Source organism: Macaca mulatta, chromosome 14, assembly GCF_049350105.2.
Source record: "Macaca mulatta isolate MMU2019108-1 chromosome 14, T2T-MMU8v2.0, whole genome shotgun sequence".
Taxonomy (NCBI): Eukaryota; Metazoa; Chordata; class Mammalia; order Primates; family Cercopithecidae; genus Macaca; species Macaca mulatta.
In genome coordinates, this window is record NC_133419.1 from 90,907,107 (window position 1) to 90,931,157 (window position 24,051).

General features: G+C 35.3%; 1 protein-coding gene across 1 annotated transcript; it reads right to left on the reverse strand.

The window, feature by feature from the left end:
* Positions 1-1,009: 1,009 nt before the first annotated feature.
* On the reverse strand, positions 1,010-24,048 carry CHORDC1 (cysteine and histidine rich domain containing 1). Its single transcript, NM_001257756.1, is given in 11 exon segments — positions 1,010-3,079; positions 3,343-3,405; positions 3,832-3,951; positions 5,975-6,080; positions 7,086-7,156; positions 11,316-11,374; positions 12,282-12,385; positions 15,061-15,218; positions 16,212-16,268; positions 19,234-19,283; positions 23,923-24,048. Coding segments are annotated over 11 exon segments (999 nt in total). The 5' UTR covers positions 23,987-24,048; the 3' UTR covers positions 1,010-2,932.
* Positions 24,049-24,051: the final 3 nt, after the last annotated feature.

Genomic DNA, 24,051 nt, shown 5'->3' on the forward strand with positions numbered 1-24,051 from the left:
ATTTCAAAACTAAGGCCATGGATACTGGCGAAAACAAAGTAAATACCAAACATAAATGCCAGATCAAAATAATTTTCAATAAAAGATGAACGACAAAAAAACCTGTTAATGTTCAAATAGATAATTTAAAAGTACCTGACTTAAAAAAAATAATTTACAGAGTACATACCCATATATGCTAAAAGGGACACCAGCCCTCATAAATGAGCTTTTAAGAATTTACTTACTGTGAGTATATACATGACATAAATTATCAGGCTGAGGAATAACTGATTAAAAAAAAAATAGGGAGTTTGGAGAGGGGAAATAACTCAAAGTCCCTTTAAAATATTTGCAAGAACTCTTTGAAGTTTCTCTTCACTTTGATGGTTGAATAATTTTCTGAAGAAAATTCTTAATTAAATCCTTGTAAAAATATATAAATTAGAATAAAGTAAAATCATTACAGTCCTTTGCCAGTATAGTTACACCAAGAAGTTACATCTTCAACCTATAAACATTTGTTGATTCCTAATCATAATTGTTTATAAATTACTGGCATAAATTATTACCAAAAAGGACAAGTCTTAAGACCTTGAAGAGTTCCACTAAAAACAGATGGTAAAAATAAAATGTTCTATTTTATTTAATAGTATTATACAAAGGTTAATTTCTTAACTTTTATAAATGTTCTATGATAACGTATGATTATAACATTAAGAGAAGATTAATATAAGATATAAAGAACTCTTGTATTATATTTTTACCACTTTTCTGTAAACCTAAAACTAGGTCGAAGTAAGAGGTTAAAAAAAGGCTCAGTTTATTAGGACTTTACTTCCTTTATACCAGTAAATGTGCTATGAAAGAAAAATAGCATTTTAGGTTTCCCATGTTTAGTCACCAAGCATACATATAATACACCTAACTTTGACTGCTTTGCTACAGTAAATTATTTTTAATGCTAAAAAAAAAGCAAATTTCTAGAGAAACAAATCAATAAGCTTTTTTTATTAACTTTTTTGACAAACTGAGAGTAAAACATATGCTACCTAATGATACAACTGTGTCCCTTTAAGTCTAAGATAAATATCATTCAGATTTTTATCTGGACAAGAAATTCAAAGGCTCCTTAAGAAGAAAGAAATGAAATACCATGGTCACTAATGTAACCAGACTAAATATAAAAGCCGTGTGTGTGTGTGTGTATATAAAAATCAATGTTTTGATCAATGCAACTAATCTGAGGTTACAATAACTCACTGCTTTAAATAATATTTCAATTACATGTAAAGATTAAGATACTGTTTGGGGTAAAACAGCCTCAGAAAGAAGTATTAACAAAAAGGCATATTAATCATTACCTTTAATCAAACTAAGTATCAACCTTTCCCCTAACCCATAAAGACTTCATGTCTCTAAATGGTTCCTCAATCATGGAAGATAACTTGAAAAATTTTAAATACATCTCAAGGTATTAGATGCTTATGTACTCCATGTGGGTCCAACTTTTACTGCCCATATTTCTTGTCATGGTAGTGTAATGTCATGAAAGTCTGGTTGCCAGATCTTTTTGTTTTTATTTGTAACAGAGCTAAACCTTTTAACAATTATATTAACTACATCTAAGTTATTTGCTAATGGTAGTAGAATGATATATATGCTTTATTAACGAATATAGTACTTCTACAAATTTTTCTTTAAGAATTCCATAAATACCAAGGAAAAGAAAAGATTCAAGGGGTTTGGGAAATAAACTCCCTTTAATTTTAAATCTACGTAAGTTTAATTTATCCCCAAACTTTCTAAGTTCTTCCAGAGTTCCGGCCTTCAGAATATTTCCTAATTTTTCTTCTTGAGCTCTGCACTGCCTCAAACATATCCAAACGATCTAATTCTGTTACCTATATTTAATATAAATAAAGTACAATATATAATCAACACTGTATCACTAGAATTGTGAAGCTCTTCATGACTTAAAAAAAAACTCCAAAAGAATTAAGCTATTTTATTTAACATGTAATAGTCATAAAGCAACTCTATATATTTAGTTTTCTGATATCCTAATGTATTTCCACAAACCTTTTAAGTCTACAATTTTATATAGTTTTCCATCAGGGAGGCAAGGTATATATAATTTCTTTTTATATTTAACTAAAGGTTTTAAGAGGGCTTAGTCTCTAAATCAGTAACAATCAGTCATAACACCATACAAACACATTTAAATATTCAGGAAAGAGGTTTTTAAGATTATTGCTTAGTCTTATAAAATGGTAAATTGTAACCAAATTGGTATCTCTGTATTCTTATTTATGTTTCCTATACTCTTAAATCATACTGCTTGGCAAGTAATGTAAGTTTTGACATAATTTAAAAATTCAAGTAGTTGTAAACAAATTCTAATTTGTTAAACAATTCATATATTCCCCTTTATTTACTATACTCAGAATTAATCCTCCTTAAAAAAGTAATCATCCCACATAGAAAAAAACTGCAGAGCTTCATCTCTTCCTTAAATATTTTCAAGTACTGTAAGAACACAAATCCATGAAAAAACTGACTAAAATTTGATATTTCATCTTGCTTTACTAATTATGGAATAATACGAAGACATAAAAAAAAAGTTCCTTAATATTTCTCTGCTTAACAAAGAAATACAAAGAAATACTGCAATTATGGTTATGGGCTATTTTCCAGCCTCTTCAAGTAAAGGACACAACTATGGTTCCTACCAGTAAGGAGAAATGAATAATCAATCAATCTTACATAACACAAAAGAAAGATGAGAGGCACAAAAAGACAAACTGACTTTGGCTTTTAAGAACTTAATGTTAACCCTGAAATGCCACATTCAATAACACAACAACAAAACAAAAGATTACAGCAGCAAGCCACCACTTCACACAGTATTAAGAATTCTGAAATATGTAATAGCCTTCCTCCCATCTCCCATTCAATCTGTTGTGTCATCTTTTTGTTTTTCCTGCTTTTTAGCTGCAGGCAGTTCAAGGCTTGCCCACTGCATTGGTTCCGCTTTTCTCATATTGATTTCAATCTTTGTTGCAGTCATAGTTACATAACTTCGCTTTACATCAATCACCTGTAACATATCAAAGAGAATTACAGGAAACTTCGGTGGTTTTATTCGTCTCAGAGGAAAACATCAGACTTGCTTATGCCAATAATCTCAAATCCAAGCTTCTAAAGGCTTCTTTTATATCTAGACTTAAACTTTTTGGTAGGATACACTTTTAAGTTATGGATCTATACTTTGCATCAATGTTTACTACAGCACTGTCTTTTATTCTACAAATGATCTCTTAAGTTATCAGAAAAAAATTATTATAAATTTGTAATACTTACACCCCATAATTTCACATTTTGATCAAATTCCTTCTCTCCTTCAAATACAATGTGCACATTTAACTGAAAAAGATATACACAGTTAATTGATCAAATTCAAACTGAAGATTTATGGTATCAAACACTGATTATAAAAATAAGACTGACAAAAATGAATTAAACTATTTTAAGAAACTGCCAATACTGTATTGTTTCAGATGAGAAAAGCCGCTGACAAAAAAGAGTAATTGGCTTCAAGTTTCACACTGATAACTAAGTACTATATTACTTGATAAATCTACTACAGTATCTCCAGAATGGTTCAGCAGTAACTCCATTATGCAGAAATCTTCATTTAAAATAGTTTCATAGATTTAATTTTTTTAATGGGAGTCATTATAAAATCTTACCCACAAATCAGCTGAGATATAAACAATACTTCAAAATATAGTAACATAAAGAAGGATGTATAGAAAAGAATTTTTACTCAAAATTTTTAGATGTACTTACCAATGTGCTATTTGCTTCTACTCGACTAAGTTCTGGAAGTGAATTTTTAGCATATACTGAAATGGTAACTTCACCTCCGGTCTGATGCCAGTCATGTCTACATGGAACAACTTTTTTACCCTGTAATATAAGAGAAACTTTGTAAGTTAAAAAAGTGCCACATAATTTCTTAAAAAGAGGAATTTGACCCATCTAACTGAGAAAAAAACTACCATGCACAACTAAGCACTTATCTTTAAGGACAAAAAAATTCTAAATTTCCCAAGAGGCTTAAACAACAAAATATATCATGATACAAAGATTCTTCATAAATTTTATGATTTGAGAACACACTTACTCCTTCCCTTTGTTTTTCTCTTTTAGGACCATTAATATTGATGCACATTTAAAAAGACAACTTAAGAACTCCTACTTCATTTAATCCAATTTTAACATTCTGTAACCTACTAAGTACTGTCATCAAAACATTCTTTGAAGACTGAAATGAAAGACATTTGTTTACTGGGATAAATCAGTTAACACCTTAACCTCATGCACTAGAAACCTTATTTATTTTCTACAAATCAGAACCTAGGAAAAAAAAATCTGACCAGTTATTACTTTCTTCCCATTTTAATAAAGAACAAATGATTTTTGGATTTTTCTGATTATGAAAATAATCCTTACATAACAGTAGTATACCGCCCTACCAGTATTTTTTTTTTATAGAGGCAAATGGTGATTTGTTATATAAACAAGAACAATTTAGTTACATAATTCAGGAAACTCTGAGACACTACTCTTGTAAACGGTACTATTTTCGTTTTGATAAAATTACATTAACTAAATTTCAATTATATATATCACTCACATTTTTACCCTTAGCTACTAACTTACTTAAAACTTGCATACATTAAAAAACAAGAAAAATTACATCATTTTATCTAGGATTATACTTCCAAACTTAAGAGAAAACAGTATTTTACTTTCTCAAACTTAAATTTTCAAACTTTTGGACTAATACAGATTCCCTCACTTTTTACTTAAAAACATTTCTGATAGTTTTGTGGTAGATGAACTTTTATAACTTCAGGGTATTTTCATAATATCCAACCATGTGTTATTAAAAAGCAGCAACTAGGGCCGGGTGCAGTGGCTCATGCCTATAATCTCAGCACTTTAGGAGGCCAAGGTGGGTGGATCACGAGGTCAGGAGTCCAAGATCAGCCTAGGCAAGATGGTGAAAATCCGTCTCTATAAAAAATACAAAAATTAGCCTGGCATGGTGGTGCGTGCCTGTAGTCCCAGCTACTGGGGAGGCTGAGGCAGGAGAACTGCTTGAACCTGGGAGGCAGAGATTGCAGTGAGCCTGCACTGCACTCCAGCCTGAGGAACAGAGTGAGACTCTGACTCAAGAAAACAAAAGGGCAGGGAGGGGCAGCAACTACAGAATACTCAAATATAGAAATCTCTAAATTAATTTGAAAATTTAATACATTATAAAATACATTAATAGCTAAAAGACAAAAACTTACTGAGCAATAAGTTGCTCATCCTCTTACAACTTAATGGGGTTTTGGGAAATTATTTGCATAGCCCAGAAGTCTTTTTAAAAAGGTCTCCAGGGAAGTAGGAAATGATGCTTTTTTCCCCCATTTTTGATAAATATCCCATTAGCAAGCAGAGGCATTCAGAATTCCACTGAAGCAAGACTGTAATCCTCCTCTCTGGCCACTAGATGGAGAATTTGTGCATCTGTAAATGATCGAAGTTTTAAGTGGCCAAAAGAATAATCAGGTCTAAATGTTTTAACATCACCAAATTCATAGAAAAGTAATTTTTAAAAAACAAAAAGCAGGAAGAGGCCATGAAGCTGATTTTATTAATTAAAAAAGACAAAAATGCTTCAATTTTGTCAGGCTTAAATATTTCACAAAACCCCACAAGCTTGCATCAAAACAGACGATGGCTATTTTGCTCAAAAGGCAGTGCACTGGCAGCCTCACTCATATTCATTTTATTTTGTAGTCATATCAAAGCTCTATGGTGAAAAAAGAATACTTTTAAAAAAAAATCTAAAGACAGAATAATTTAAAATCTTTAAAAAATGACTCAGATGAATATAAACCCAGTGTGCTATTTTTGGAAGAGTTATGTTACTTACAGCATCTTTTTTAGTCCACATGTGTCTCCCTTTTGTACAGCCCTCTTGGGCTAAGAATGTATTAAAATCAGAAGTTTTTCTTCTACAACAGCTCCAGTATTTCATCCTTTAAATTATCACAGAAAAACTTCAGAAATAAAATCTCACAACCAATTAAATCCAGAAGTATTTTAGGGATAAATCTGATTTTTAAGAAGTCAGTTAAGTATACAACTCCAGTATTTTACAAGTGTCTAAGTTACTAAACAGCTAAAAATGAATGGAGAGTATATCAGGAAGACTGTATTTTAAAACCAGGTTGCCATTTATTATAGTAATCTTGGCGTTCCTGAGTAGACACTTACAGAAATGATACCTGAAACACTTAGTCTTCCTGAATAAAGTCACTTAAAATCATCACCTATTCCAAATCCACTTTTCACTGACGGCTGACACTCCATTTTTTCTTGTGAAGCTACCAAAAACTTGTATAACCAAAGATTTATAATCTATTTCAATAAACCAATATAAACAAATTAAAAATGAATGATTATACAACAAATCCCAAAGTGGGTGAAACCTACTTATTGTTTACTTGAGATAAATCAAAAACAGGAAGTCAAATATCATGGCAAAACTTCAGGTTTCAAGTCCTGAAGAACGTGGAAACAGAGTGGAAGATGTTTACATAGTGCTGCATTTCTGTAAACTAGAGCATAATATAGAAGAGAGGCTCTCAACTGCAGGACGTGGAAAAGTATGGGTCTTCTTGGGATAATGGTGTCTTAGTGCCCCAGGGCCCAAATTTCTAAATGCCCTGCAGTGTGTAGGACGGTCCTTCAAACAAAACATTTACCCCAAATAGACAGCTTCACTTTTAAATACAGGATATAAAGAGAAACAGGTGGTTTATATCATAATGACCACTTAAGAACTGTAACCTTGTTTCTGTTTTCTCATGTATAAACATACAACATACAAACCCGTGTTTGTGTAGGCTATTGTGAAGATGTTAATGACAATGTAAGTAAAATGCCTAATAACACTGCATGGCAAACAATGTTTAAAGACAGAAAGGTTTAACTTTTTAAACTCTACCATAAAGTATTTTAGTAAGTCATGCATAAGTTACCCTTCATGGAAAATAGGTACTCCAGAATGATATACACAGACTTCTTCTAGACTCTCTAGACCCCGATATGTCTAAAAATGAAACAAAGAGGAAAAAAATTAGCTGTGCATCTCACAGTTACATATCATACATATTGCAGTACTGTTGACCTCTATGAACTTTGCAAAATACTTAAATGACAATTACCTAGAAAATTCATAAATCCATCCCACGCCATTCTGTTAAAAAATGAAAAATGATTCCCTTTTGGACTTGGTTAAGTTTTAGGTCCCTGTGAGAAAGTCATATTAAGATACTTTCAGCCTTTTAAGTATGAGATCCCATCCAATCATATTCAAGTACTTACTTAGTACTAATTTAGAAAACAATGTTGAAACCAAGGGATTAATACTCTCAATAGAAATACAGTTATGGCATGACTTATGTGTATAGTAAACTCCATGTAGGTATTATCAAATAATATGAGAAATCTAATAAGCAATTCTGGAAGTTCTAGAGTGATGGTGATTTCTTATCCCTATAAAGGGTAAAATGAGCTGCAGACCTATATATATATCCAGGGTTTGTCTGGAAGATCCGGGCCCCATTGCTGCTGTAGATGGAGGCTCTACAGATGAATTCACAAAAAATTATGTTAATAAAACATGGATGTAACCAGTAGTATATTTTCTATTTTTGTATTTATAGCACTACCTACAAACAGAAAATTCTGTGTTTATCTTTTATAAATCCAAAGTACAGTACTAGATGTGTATATCTCCTTATTTCACAAGAACACAAAACTTGGTATGTTAGCATCTACTAAACTTAATGTTACTGCCCCCACATTCTATTCTTTTCCCCATATTATTTGATGGCACCATACAGACTCAGTTTGTCAAAGCAAAATCCATTAGTTCCTTTTCAGCATCTCCTCTCCCTCCACCCATAGGTAGTCTATAATGAAATCTCATCAATTTGACTTGAATATATCAATTTGTTGATCTTCCTCATAAGCTTGCAGACTTTAAGCAGACTATACTAACAAGTTTCTACTATTTCTCAGTCTTTGATTTCTATTTTCTACTATCTAATTATCAAATTACTATCACCCTCTTGTTTAAAGTTCTTTACATCCATGTCACACCTTATACATTAATCAGTTCTAGGTCATTTACATATTTAAATGTGCCTCCATATGAGAAAACACTCACAGCCCTGAAGTAAGCAATGGTTTCTTAAATAGAACATAGAAAGCACTAGTCATAAAGAAAATGATGGACAAATTGGATTTTGTTAAAATTAAAAAGCCTGTGTTTATCAAAGTCATCATTAAGACAGTGAAAAAGCACAGAATTTCTGACAAGAGTCACAGATAAAATACATAAAGAATTCCTACAAATTGGTAGGAAAGAGACATTAGAGAGACAAGTAAAAGATTCTGCACACTTCACAAGAGGATATACAAATGGCTAATAAACATACATAAAAGCAGTCATGATGAAGGAAGTACAAATCAAAACCATGATGAAAACACTACACACACTAGAATGGTTAAAATACAAAAAAAAATGGTACAACAAAATGTTAACAAACTGTAGGACAACTTGAATCAGCCTCACATACTGCTGGTAGAAATACAACCACTTTGGAAAACTATGTGGAAGTATCTGTTAATGCTAGAGATATACAGATGGGCATACCTAATCCAAAATCTGTTAACTTTTTGAGAGCCAACATGACAATTAAAGAAAATACTCATGGAGCATTTCAGATTAGGGATGCTGAACTAATTGATAAGTATAATGCACATACGCCAAAATTTTTTTAAAAATCCAAAATACTAGAAATGGAAATGTGTATATGTGTCATAAAAGTCATGCACAAGAATGTTCATAATATGGTGGGTGCGGTGGCTTCACGCCTGTAATCCCAGCACTTTGGGAGGTCAAGGTGGGTGGATCACCTGAGGTTCAGGAGTTTGAGACCAGCCTGGCCAACATGGTGAAACCTTGTCTCTAGTAAAAATACAAAAATTAGTCAGGCATGGTGGGGGGCGCCTGTAAACCCAGCTAGCTACTCAGGAGGCTGAAGCAGAAGAATTGCTTGAACCTGGGAGGTGGAGGTTGCAGTGAGCCGAGATCCTACCATTGCACTCCAGGGTGGGTGACAAGAGCGAAACTCCATCTCAAAAAGAATGTTCATAATAGCATTATTAAAAAATTTTTTTTAATTAAAGGACAAATAAAGTAGAAATTATTTGTGGCACATTCAAATAATGACATACTTTAAAGAAATACAAAGACAAAACCGTAACTACATGCAACAAAGATAAATAAAACAAGCATTATTACACAGAAGAAGACAAACACGAGTACATATTCTATGGTTATTTTTACATTAAACTCTGAAACAGAAAAAAACCTATGTTGATTGACAGAAAAACATTTGAGGGAGATAATGAATGAGAAAACACATATGGAGTGCTCTACACTGCTGGTGTGTTTAACTTTGTGAAAATCCCTTCAGCTATAAATTTATATTGGTATATCCTTTAACAAACTTCAATGCTATGTTTCAATGAAAAAGACTAAAAATTTCTTCAATTTCAATGGCCTCCACAATCTAACGTACGATCTAACTTCCCTGCACCACTAAACCCTTTTAGGATCTGGCCAGGTCTACTTATCTCTATTAATCTCAACTCCACAGCAGCAAATTTGTACCATTACATCATTTTCTCTGTACTTCTGCTATTACTTATGCTTGAAATACCCTTTCTCTGTTTTTCCTGTCATTCACTTTTCAAAACGCATCTGATACCTTCTCCTTGATCTTCCTCTATTACCCTACCATTTGCATTGCCTTCCCCACTCCAGTAATTAATTCTCTTTTATCTACTACTTCTACCTCATACACATGTAAATACAATTATATCTCCATTCCTTAAATGATCTAAAATTTAACATGAGGAAAAAGTACAAACCTGCCCCCACCCCATTTTCACCTTGTTGGTCAATGGTGTCACCAATCACCCAGATGCTTGAATTCCCTTCACATCAAATCCATTAGCAAATCCTGCTAATACAGGCAGATGCTCCTTTGCTTACAACGTGGTTATAGCCTGATAATACCATTGTTAAGTCAAAAAAACCTTAAATTACACCATGGTAAGTTGGGAACCACCTGTACTTTATATTCTATCTTTCATTCTACATGCACTGTTCTAAGCATTGAAGATACAAGAACAACAAAAATCCCTATCCTCACAACTTTTACTCAGCAGGGGGGTTAGATGATATAGATCAGAAGCAAAATAAGTATGCAAAATAATATAAAGTCATAAAAGCAATGGAGAAAAAAGGAAAGGGAGAAGAAATACTGGAGGATATGCAAGTTTTATATCAAGTAGCAAGAGGTAGGAAAAGGCCTTACTGGTATGTTCGACTGCATCCCACATTTAATCACTTCTCAACAAACTACTCTCCAATCACATTATCTGGTCTTCCATAATAGCATCCTAGCTGGTTTCTCTTCTTCCAGTTCCACTCCTGCTCCCTCACTACATATTTACCATTCACCAGTCACAGAATCTTTTTAAAACCCTTCCGTAAAGCAAGTAATAGCTTCTCATAATACTTAGAATAAAGCCCAAATACCTCATCCTGGCTCAAAAGAACCACCATAATTTTGTCTCTCTCTCTCACCTGCTATCCTTGCCCAAGCTCTACAGACCTTGTTATTCCTTGAATAGCCAAGTTCTAAAGCCTCTGCTCATGCTACTGCATCCAAAACACTTCACCCAGGTTGACATAATCCATCCAGTACAATATGAAGATTTCTGATTTAGTGTTACTATCTCAAGAAGGGCTAAGCACTCGTTAGTATGTTTTCTTATCATCCTGATTTTGTAATATCTACCTAACTATTTGTTGCTCTTCTCCCCATTCTAGAATATCAGCTCCATAAGAACAGAAATGTTTGCTTTATTTGATACTATGTCTCCAGCCCATAAAATGTCTGGCACATAATAAGTGCTCAGTAAATGTTAAGTAAATTGGAATTACTTATTTTCATTATTCTACTGGACATGATGCTACTCAGTCTCTTATCCATGATTGTAGCCCTAGTCCCCAGCATAATGTCCAATATATAACATGCATCCAAATGTTTGAATTGAGTCAGTGAACTGCACTTTTCTCAAAATTAAAATTTTACTTCATAACACATCACGAATCTTGTAATACATACCTTTGAACACCCTCCATTCTTACATGAGGTCCCAATCTTAATTTCATCATTGTCTTCTTCTGAAACAAAGAAAAAAAAATCAAGTTTAAAAGTTAAAATAGAACTTCACTGTGGCATCATTCTTAAAAAGTAGGTTTTCCCAGAAAACAACACTTTTTAAAAAATGACTGACTAGGTTTTGCTTATATCCCCAAAATGATACATGACACATTTCTTCTTCTTACTTTCTTTTGAGGACCTGGTGTCTTCGACAATGCAGGAAACAACTTTTTCCATAACAAAATGTTATATCCAATATTTTAACTTTGTAAAATAAATCATGAAAGGGTGTTTTCCTCCCATGGTACCAGGTATAAAGTCAGAGAATAGTGAATACATTTTGTATAATGTACAAGAAAACATTTTAAAATATCAAAGAAATTTAGCTGATTCTTAAAAAAATAATGAACCTGAGAGGCCTGAGAGGCCGAGACGGGCGGATCACGAGGTCAGGAGATGGAGACCATCCTGGCTAACACGGTGAAACCCCGTCTCTACTAAAAAATACAAAAAAGTAGCCGGGCGAGGTGGCGGGCGCCTGTGGTCCCAGCTACTCGGGAGGATGAGGCAGGAGAATGGCGTAAACCCGGGAGGCGGAGCTTGCAGTGAGCTGAGATCCGGTCACTGCACTCCAGCCTGGGCGGCAGAGTGAGACTGTCTCAAAAAAAAAAAAAAAAAAAAAAAAAAAAAAAATGAACCATAAAAGAAAAAAAATTTAATATAGGTTCTCATTTTGAATAAAGACATGGAATTAAAATATTAGGCGTATTTGTAGTTTTTCATATCTGACATTTAGAAGAAAAAAAGTTTCTTAACTACAATTTGCTACTTTTCCCTATTTATATGCAGTAAACTACTGTTCTCTCTTTTGGATAACTGCTTAACTGCACCATAAAATAATTACAATAAAACAAAATAAAATCTTACCTTTTTTATCTTCTTCATTCCCTGATGACAGTTTAAGTTTATCAAGTGCTTGTTTTAGGGAGGCAGATATTTTTAATTCCAAATTTGTCATTGGTTCATCTGGGCTGGAGAATTTTGAAACCTTATTACCATTATTTATATACCAAAATATTTCTTTGTACTCCAAATTAAAAACCTTAAAAGTTTTTTGAGAAACCAAATGCTTTGGGAATCAAATGATTCCCATTAAAAAGTTAAAAGAAGGTGTTTTATAAATAATTGTTACAATGTATCTACATTCTGTCTTAACAGAAAAGCTCCTTATATTAGAATAGCAAGCCTCAAATAATCATGCTATTGTCAGCATATTTAATTATTAATCAGTTGCACTAACGAGAAGGGAATAAAGACTAGGAATTCAACTTTTTCAAGATGAGTAATGCTGAGGAAGGGACCATAATGTACGTTTACATCCCATGCCCAAGCAAATGCTGAGCACATAATGAACATGAAATATAAGTAAGTTCTAAGTGAATCCATACTCACTTCTACCAGTGGGGATAATTTATGTGGACACTGGCATATGGATCTGTAAATTCAGATATAATCGTATTGCAAGGCAATTTCAGTAGGGTTAAGAAAACATCTAATATTTCATAATGGCTAAGTGTTGTATACACAATTTATTTAAGTACATTCAATAAATAAGTAGTAATAATATTAATAAACACAGCAACAAAAACAAAAATTGCAGGCTATTTGTTCTATATCCACAATGAAAAATCTGACGAAAGAGGCATTTTAAAAGTACATAGGCAAGGCATGGTCACTTATGCCCGTAATCCCAACACTTTTGGGAGGTTGAGACAAGAGGACTGCTTGAAGCCTGGGCAACAAAGAACCCTGTCTAGCAAAAAATAGAAAATATTAGTCAGTCACTGATACGGTTTCCCTGTGCCCCCACCCAAATCTCATCTCAAATTCTAGCTCCCATAATCCCCACAAGGTGTGTGAGGGAGCTGGTGGGAGGTAACTGAATCATGGGGATGCATTTTTCACACGCTGTTCTCATGATAGCGAATACGTCTCAGAAGATCTGATGGTTTTTTCTTGCCTGCCACCATGTAAAACATTGCTTTATTACTCCGTCTGCCTTCTGCCATGATTGTGAGGCCTCCTCAGCCATATGGAACTGTGAGGCCATTAAACCTCTTTTTCTTTATAAGTCACTTAGTCTTGAGTGTTTCTTCCTAACAGTGTGAATATAGTAATAGTAGCATACACCTATAGTTCCAGGGAGGGGTAGGCAGGAGGATGGCTTGAGCCCAGGAGTTCAAGGCTGCAGTGAGCTATAATGCCACTGCATTACAGCCTGGGTAAGAGAGGGACTGTTCCTCTAAAAAAAAAAAAAAAAAGTATGTAAAAACCTACATCCTCATAATTTGTGTAATACCACTAAATGAATTTAGGATAAAATATTTAATTTTTCTCACCTCATTGCCTTTTTTCTTTTCCTTTTTTAAAGAGTCAATCTCAAGATCCTCCTGCCTCAGCCTGAGTAGCTGCAACTACATGAGCACACCACTAAACCCCGCTAATTTTTTTTTTTCTTGGAGAGATAGGATCTGGTTCAGATTGGTCTCAAACTCCTGGGCTCAAAGGAACCTCCCTCCTGGGCTTCTCAAAGTGCTGGATTATGAGCTTGAGCCACAGTGCCTGCCTCTTACTGCCCTTTAGTAAAATAATGGCTCAACATTTAAAGAAAAAATTAACTCATACTATTACAGTATAGACTCTATTATATTACTAAAGAGATTAACAATGAGCCATGACGGAAGTTTCGTCTTTTCCCAATTATTTTTCTAACTGCTAAATTGGCCAACAAGGCATTCAATGGTTTCTTCTAACTATGAAGATGGAGAGAGAATAAAATCATCCTGAGTAGTTTCCTTAGCAATAATCTGTACTCAGAGTGTAATGAACAAATAAGCACCTAAAGTTTCTTAGGGTTCTTGTCTTGGTTCTATATTATTCAATACTCTATAAATTTATTTAAGTAGGATCAATGGAGAATAAAGGGAAAATCCTGAGTTCATAGCATGAATAAAAATTGCAATAGATGCCTACTTGCAGCCAAAAAAAAATTCATTTTTTTTTAAGTTCTGAAGTTTTCTTCTAAAACAATTTAGCACTCAAGTGTAGCATGAAGAAGACCTGGTTCAACAAAGGTACTCAATATACATGCGTGGGAATACAGAGTCTGGTTATCAGAAGGCAAGTATGAAGAATCTGTACAATTCTATTGCACAATGAGCAAAAGTTTTTTTAAGACTTTCACAAATATGTCACCTAAATCAAATGCATTAAAAATTGACCAGTAGTAATGAGATTAACAGTAGTTTTCAGGGATCTGAAAGTAAAGATGGATGATTAGGCCTCTGCATTATTTTCTACTTCAAACAGATTCCATGACACGGAAAACTGCGTCAAAGAATTTTACCATGCCACAGTGAAAAAGATGCACAAGAAAAATGTGTGACTTCCCCACCCTGATGATACATGTCCCTGTAATTATGACAATACAATATGCAAATCTGTTATGTGGTTGTATTGTGTACATGCTCTCAAGTTGAAGAGATATAAAAATTTAAGGCAGATTTAAGGGAGAAACCAAATGGTTCAAAGCTTGGTGGCCTACATAGTAGCTACAAATGGTATCATGCTAAATCATAATGGAAAGTACCATGCACAAGTGCTACTATTGAAGTGTGACAAAAATATGTAACTATATAAAGTATACCTTGGTCTTTTTATTGCTTCTACTGGCTTAGGGGCTTGAATGATGTGTTCCTGAAATTTAGGTTTTAATTCAGATAGTTCCTTCTTCTCAGTAGTCTTGACTTCAGGTTTGACTGGCTCAGGTGGCTTCTCACTATTATGTCTACCTTTTGTACAGCCCTGTTAATGAAAGATATTCATTAAGAGCTATATATTTTACATTTCATGATAGAAACACTATCTTTTCGATTCTTTATGGATTCTACTTCATGTTTTCTCCAGTTTCATTACATTGATTTTAAGAAATTAAAAATAGAATTCCAAATGTGCTATATTTGCTCAATCTCTGAATGCTTTTTAAAAAAGTTTTTGAATTACACTTCATAAACATCTACTTATTCGATTAAAAATATAGCATAAACTTCTTGTTTACAGAGGAATTCTGGAGAATCTCACAAAGAACTGTAAAAAATAGTTTCACATAAAAATCTGTTACTCAAAAAGGTCTCAATTTGAGACCTAGTTCTCAACATACTTATTAGTTACATGACCTTAAGCATGACAATCTTTTTAAACCTCCATTTCCTCATTTGTAAAATGGAGGTAATCTTGGGTAAGATATTTTCTGAAAGGGTTAAATAATATAATGCCTGGCACATTTGGCAGGTGATAACCTTCAACAAATGTTAGTTACTTTTCTACTACATTCTACTGAATTATATATACTCTTTAACACCTCTGAAATAATACAATCAATAGCATTATCAGTTTGTTAGTAGCTTTAGTTTTCTTAGTGGTATATAAAATGGTTTTATATAAAAGTGATATATAAAATATTTCAACAGTATCTTAGATAAAACTTTATCATTCCTAACTGAAAAGGCTTTAAATTGTTGCTTACCACTTTATCCTTCTTGATGTTCTTTCAACATAACAGAAAGAACAAATCTAAAATGATAAGCAGGTAACTAATATCTTAAAACGTTAACTTCCAAAACAGATTCTTTATTTTACAAGCTGTGGAAGGGAGATGAGCTGCTTTTTAAAAGGTGTTATCTGCAAGTTGATGAAGACACCAATCAATCTGTATCAGAAATCAGACTCCTCAAATCTGAAGCTTTCTGTAACATGTGTTTTTAGGAAGATAATCTAGAAAAAAAAATTAGTACTTACTACAATGCTTAAGAAATCAGAAAAATCAGTTGTTCTTCTCTTACAGCAAGACCAACCCTATGGAAAACAAGAGAAAGAAATTAAAAACTCTATTTGCATGGGAACCACGACCCACTAAAACACTCTACTTACACTTATCTACTTGAATCCTGCAGTAACTTGCGTATACATAGAGTGTAAAATTTCAGTGTTGCATATAATTCACCTAATCAAGTAAAATGAATATTAATCTTTGATTTTTAAAAAACCAATTAACCAATGTTAAAGTGATTTGTGTTGTGCCCTATCATCAAGGGAAGCACCTTTATAAAACAAAAACGGCTTTTCTTTTCAACAATCGGGTCTGCTTATTAGAAGAAAAACACATTATAATTCCTAAAACTATCACATAAAGAATATTCAAAATAAGTATAGGTATTTTACTTTTAAAATCTACTAAGTTAACGATAATAACTATAATTTAGTTTTTAAACAAAATCTATTACAGTTTCACAATAAGCATTCTATCTTCAGAACAACAAAGATTAATTAACACAGTAGCCAAAGCACTGTTAAGTCTTCGAAGGTGATCTTTTCAGTGAGAAGCATAAAGACACAGAAACTATTACTATTTGTAACTTTTGAACAATCAGGTAGTTTACCAAAAAATGGTTTTAATAATTATCTCTTAATCCCAATGTTTATAGAGAATAAGGAAACAAAAATGCAAAATCTCAAAACGTGGAACTTCAGATGAAGATTTGGGACTAAATTCAGATTAAGAGGCAACTTTGCACCCATCCAGCTGGACCTCGCTGATTTTCAAAAGACTGCATAAAAATTAGGTAGTGATTTTTCTCATAATATGCACCTGTAGGTTCCTTTTCTTTAAAGGTAATTTCAAATATCCTATAATTCAACTTTTCCTTTATTTTGAAATTTAATTATCTTTTGCTCTGAGATGTAGATCAATCACTACAACCTTAAATATAGGGTTTAAATAGCATCAATAATATAGTCAACAGAAAAGTTATTCTATAAAAGTTTTACTGTCTTAATCATGTACTGAATTATGTCAGATACTGTGATACATACATGTAAAATATGATATAGGCCAGCTGTTCCCAAATGCCAATCTGGATTCTATGCTAGTCTTCAGTACAATGAGAAAAGGAAAGATAAATTTAAGTTATGTGAATATAAGGTTGCTAGTTGTCTTTTTTCAGCAAGATTGTCCTTTTCTCCGAACATGCCCCTTCCAATACTAAAACAGTTTTTCTTTTGTCAATGCAATGTTTAACTTCTTACTTCGTCAATCAACTAGTATCCCTTTATTGATGTATATACATTGTGTCTGAAATCTTCTGGACTGTGAGATCCAATAACCTTGGAAAGTCTAGGATTTTAAGAAATGGTTATAAAATAGAGACCATAATAAACACTACAACTGCAGAAGAGAGAGAAGCAAAAATATTTCCAAGTGAAATCATTAAGACTTGGACTGATTAACAACGCGGTAAGAGAAAAAACAGGCAATGGACCAAATGATCAGAAAGTCAGTAGTATCATTATTAGAAGCAGTAAAGTTGAGAGGCAGACTACTTTTGGAATACACGGTACACACTAGAAACTGGTCTGACGTTGCCAATGAGACACATAAATAGAAATGTGTTGTAAGAGCCACCGGCGTAGAGGTGACATTTGAGAAAACGAATGAATGAACTGAATGAGAGAAAACAGCCAAAGGTTACCTTTAACAGCTAAGAGGAAAACAGCATAAGGAAAAAAAGAAAAAGATACAGTAAAACAAAAATAGCAGAATAAATGGCAGTCTAGGAAAGATAAAATTCCCCAAAAGGAAAAATAAACATTTCCACAGCACCACACTTTCCACCACCACAAAGATTTGTAAAAACTAAAAAAATGTATGGAGGAATAAGGTCTCAACTTGTCCTACTGAATGTCTTCTGTTTTCCTCACTCAGGACTAACCAGACTAATACATCTTTTGTTAGATTTGGTGGTATAACAGTGAAGTGCCAAAACAGTCTAACTACTCTCTGGAAGGTATAATTAGACATTTAAAGGGCACCAACAATACTTAAACATGTTTAAGACTGCTTATGTTCCTGAGAACCAAAGTTGCAGAACCTAAACCCATGGCAGCCCTATCACAGCATTATCTTTTGAGATATACAAAGGAAACTCCTTAAATGTATCATATTATCATGAATTTTAAAAAGACGATCAGCAAAAATCTAGTCAAACAACACTGTACTAATTCTCCATAACATCAAAGAAGTATAGCTGGAAAACAGGTAACGTTTCTTTTAAGTAAAAACACACTAAACTTACATGTCTGTCCGGAGACTGGCACTTCTGTCCCGAGACTGGCACTAAGTGTTTATAACAATCTTTTCTAAAATTCAGAGCTGTTATTAGCCAGTAGTGACAGACTGAGATTCAATATGACCACTCTATTTCCCCCCAAAATTAGAAAAGTGAAGAAAGGGGTGCAGAAAATGAAAATAAAGACCAGGCACGGTAATCCCAGCACTTCGGGAGGCTGAGGCAGGTGGATCATCTGAGGTCAGGAGTTTGAGACCAGCCTGGCCAACATGATGAAACCCTGGTCTCTACTAAAAATACAACAATTAGCTGCTCATGGTGGCGGGTGCCTGTAATCCCAGCTCCTCAGGAGGCTGAGGTGGAATCGCTTGAACCCAGGAGGCAGAGGTTGCAGCAAGCTGAGATCGCGCCACTGCACTCCAACCTGGGTGACACAGTGAGACTCCATCTCAAAAAAAAAAAAAACACACACACAAGAGAGAGAATTAAAATACAATTTTATAACTGGAAAAGACCTTAAGATCACCATCTACTGTCTTTTCTTTGCCTTTAGTGGAAAAGGCCACTTAAAGCACCCCCCTCCAAAGGTCATTAAGAACTCACCAGCTGAGAAAAAAAAGACGAGAAAATAAAGATTTAGTATTACATCTCTCAATTCACTACAGTTATGAAGAAAATGAAAATATACTTCCTACCTTCAATGCATCGTGAAAGACTGGAACACCTGGGTGGTATGTGCAAGCATCTGCAGAAAACAGAAGAAAAAAAAGTACCACTCTTTTTACAATGAAGAAAAATATATATATGATCATCTCCTTAAGGTGTTAACCTTTAATCCTTTTACCAAACGCAGGTACTTTAAAAAGGTACAAATGACTGAGTTTGATGCGCAGCACAAAGTGTACTATATTAAAATAAGTAATAATTCTAATTCAAGAGTATGATGACTAAAGATAAAAATGCAGAATTCTTTATGTGTAACAATTATATTTTATATTCCCTTAATCTTGGTAGTAAAATTTGTTTAGTACCAAAACTTCAAACCCCCAAATTTTGACCAGCATTTTTCAAATCTGCTTTTACAAATATACTATCAAACTTGAAGTATTCTTACGTGCATTAATCCATAAAGGTTTCACAAGAGATTTCCTAAAAGGCATTTTGTAATAACAGGCTCAAGATTTTAAATACTGTAAAGATTTTTTGCAGTATCTAATTGCTAATTTAACTTTCCTAGACAGCAGTCAATTCCTAGCTACAAACTTCACTAAAAAGACGACTAGAGCGCCTCTGCCCGCCCCCCCTCCCTCTCCCCACACCGTCTGGGAAGTGAGGAGGAGCGTCTCTGCCCGGCCGCTGTGCAACCTTCCAAGTGGGAAGTGACAGCCGTGTGTGTGATATTTCTGCCTTCCCCAAGTGTGAATTTTCGACATTAAAGTTTACTTTTTAATTAAAAAAAAAAAAAAGTCGTCTAGGCCGGCCCGGTGGCTCACGCCTATAATTCCAGCACTTTGGGAGGCTGAGGTGGGCAGATCACCTAAGGTTAGGAGTTTGAGACCAGCCTAGCCAACATGGTGAAACCCCTTGTCTACTAAAAAATACAAAAATTAGTCGGGCGTGGTAGTGCATGCCTGTAGTCGGAAGGCTGAGGCAGGAGAATTGCTTGAACTTGGGAAGCAGAGTTTGCAGGGAGTCAAGATCAGGCCACTGCACTCCAGCCTAGGCAACAGAGCAAGACTCCATCTTAAAAACAAACTCACTCTGAAGTTCTACAGCCTATTTTCAAGATTCTCACTGGATGTTATTCTGTACTTCCCTCCCCACTACACCATCAATCTTTACTTCTCTTATGTAAAGGGGTTTATTACAATTTGTGTTGGGAACAGGCCCCCAAATCTGGCTATTAACTGGCCCCAAAACTGGCCATAAACAAAATCTCTGCTGCATTGTGACATGCTTGTGACAGCCTTGATGCCCAGGCTAGAAGGTCGTGGGTTTACCTGAATGGGGGCAAAGAACCCCTGGCCCACCCAGGGCAGAAAACCGCTTAAGGCGTTCTTAAACCACAAACAATAGCATGAGCGATCTGTGCCTTAAGGACACGTTCATGCTGCAGACACCTACCCAGAGCCCATCCCTTTATTTCCGGTAAGGAATACTTTCAGTAAATGTTATGATTGGCTTGCTGTCAATAGATACGTGGGTAAATCTCTGTTCGAGGCTCTCAGCTCTGAAGGCTAAGAGACCCCTGATTTCCCACTCCACACTCTGTATTTCTGTGTGTGTGTCTTTAATTCCTCTAGTGCCACCAGGTTAGGGTATCCACGACTGAGTTGGTCTCAGCAATTTGCAAGATGGAGTACCGTATTTTTAAAAATCAGGTTAACAGTCAGCTTCATCCCTCCGCAATCTGCTTATAAGACTATCTTTCAACCTTTCAATTCTATTTAGCTTTCAATGCTCTACAACAACCTTGTCCAACATGCCACCCCAGACAACTCTGAATGTAGCCCAACACAAATTCGTAAACTTTCTTAAAACATTATGAATTTTTTTTCTGTTTTTGTTTTCTTTTAAGCTCATCAGCTATCATTAGTGTTAGTGTATATTCATGTGTGGTCCAATTACTCTTCTTCCAATGTGGCCCAGATAATTCTTCTTTTTCCAATGTTGCCCAGGGAAGCCAAAACATTGGGCACCCTTGCTCTACCACTTGATTCCTGGTGCTGCCTCAAAATAATTCATTAATGGTGCTCACAGAAATCTCCCCGCTCCGTTATTAGCCAGTATTGCTTCCTTAGTAACCATGTGCTGCATAGATACCAGCTAATGTAGAAAGTGTTAGAGGTCTCTTCCTGATACAGTAAGTAAACCCGTGGATCAGAAAGATGTTATTAATTAAGGGTAGCTGTGGAATTAAGGGCCGAAAAAGGAGGCTGGAAGTAGAAAAGGATACGCAAAAGGACATGAATTTGAGAGGGGAATGGAAGCAGAGAACAGATTCAGTATTTTCAAACACTAAACTTAAACATAAAACGCACAACGTATAACAGAGTCAGAGGCATAAAATGTCACAATAATAGTCAATTTTGGCAGCATGGCAGCAGGAATGAGTCAGATCTGAACCATACAACTAGTATGAACACAATTTGAAAGCCACTGCTTTCAAAAACAAGAAGTAACAAGCAAATGGGCATTCATAATTTCTTTAATGTCCATCCTTTCTTTATCAGTTTTAAGAGTTTTGGTAAAATTAATGTTTTATGGGTGAGAAGCTACAACACAGTAGTAGTGGTTAAGTGTCCAGGGCTTCTAACATTGGGTCTGACCCTGGCTAAATTTCTCACTGAGCTGCTCGCTAATAGTTCCCTCAGTTTTCCTTGTATACGTCGATTAAATAAAATACTGTTTGTGAAGCTGTGTTTATTAAAGAATAAGTGTTTAACCTATGTAAGTTACCAACTGTGTCTTCCTTAAACACTCTTTAACTTGCGTCAAAAATTTAAACGTTCTATCAGCTTAAAAGGGAGTCTAATTTCTGTCCCCAGGAGGAAAAATAAATCATGAGACTAAGTCAACAAGCATGGTAATTATGCCATAGCACCAAGAAAAAAAAGGATTTATTGTAGATTAAGAAATATTTAAAGATAACAGATCTAGCATCTGGCTTACGCAAAATGTAACTTGCTTGTGTATTTACCTCTTTTAACTTACTTCCGTCAACTGTACAAAGCCAAACCTCTTCCTAAAAAACCTCCTAACCAACCTTGTAGTTTTTGTCTCCTACTCCGTATCTCTATTTTCTTCTCCTTCCATTCACTCAATTTACTTGACAAATTTATTCTAAGTCTCTTTAAAAACCGTCATTTCGCAAAAGTAAATATACTTTTAGCGATCTTATTTAAATTTCTCTGCTGTAACTGATACTGCTGACCACCCAATTTTTGAGACAGTTTTCCTGGTCGCTTTGTTTCCTAGGCACTGCAACAATTCACAGATGGATACAGACTTCCAACAAATGACTATCTCCCCTGAACTTTACTCTCCCATAAGCAAAGCGTCAGGCTTTCTCCTGTATTCTATATAAAAGCAGAATATCTGCAGACATAAGTGCAATTAATTTTTTACATAGGCTGCCAACACCAAAGGGCTTTAAAATCACTTCTCGATTTTGTCATCCACTGAAATCTCACAATTTTCCTCTTGAGTAGCATCATATTTGCATCATAAAAATGTCAGTGGCGGTAACTTGAGTATTGCATAGGTTGGATTTTCCTTTTCCTTAAAACCCTGTATCAATGGTCTTATTTTAAATAGCGCCATTAATTTACCTGTGTTCCAAAAATAAGTATTTCAAACATCTCAGAGGTGAAGAGTTCAAAAGGCATCAGTTTTCATCTCCTCCACAATAACGAAGGATCTTATTAATACTACCTCATTGAACTGAGCTTCTCTATCAAAAGGGTCTAAGTAACACGGCATGCGTCCCAGGGTTGTTATGAAGATTAAATAAGATGATAAAGCGATAATGTCTGGCATGCAGAAAACATAAACTAAATGCTAATTCAATCTGAAAACGTGTTGTCACTTCTCACAATACGCAAGGAATCATCTTCCTTATCAATCAAAACTTCAATTCACTGATCACTTCCCGTCCTTCATCTAATAGTCATTTTCGCTTTGGATCCTTAGCTCGACATCTAGGTGCTGCAGATGACATTCGCTCATTTTATAGTGGAGTCAGCATGGTAGTAAAACGTGGAGGCCACAAGAACAACCAACAAATGCCGCTAGTAAGAAAAAGATAACTAACGTACCACCAGGATGAACCTATCAAAACAGCGTAAAGATACAGAGTATTGTCCCTTATCAAGAACACTTGTAAGAGGTTTGTAACAGCGGATCGACTGAACACAAACTTCTACAAGGAAGAGCTTACATGCTAGGGCAACCCGCTGCTCATCCTGGCCACCTCTCCCTCTCGCGCAGGCAATCACAGCCAACACTACTTGGGGAGCTACAAAGCAAGCTCACCAGCACCTCGTTAACTTTTGCTTCCCCGAGGAGAAAGGTGTTCGTTCTAAATTCCAGGCGACTTAAAAGGAGTGAGGGGACGACGGGGGAAACACGTGGATCCAGAGATGCGTCTCTCTCCGCAGTGGCAGAGGTCAGGCGCCCGGCCCGGGCGCTCGCCAAGGGAACGCGGCGCACCAGAGGGGCGGCCGGCGGGCTGTGCGGGCGGTCAAGGGAGGCCCAGTAGGGGCATGGAACTGGGGCCGCGCGAGGACGGCTGCAGGAGATCCGCGGGCACCCTCGGGCCCAAAGGGCCTCCCCCACTGACGAGGTAGAGAGGGGCGGGAGGGCTGGCGGCGCGTTCCTCTTACCGTCGGAATTGGTCTCGGGATCGAAGCGCTGACCGCAGCCTCGGTTGTAGCACAGCAAGGCCATTTTCTTTTCCCACCGTCACAGGCAAGGCCCAAGCACCGGGAACGGCAAGAGGACACCTTAGCCAC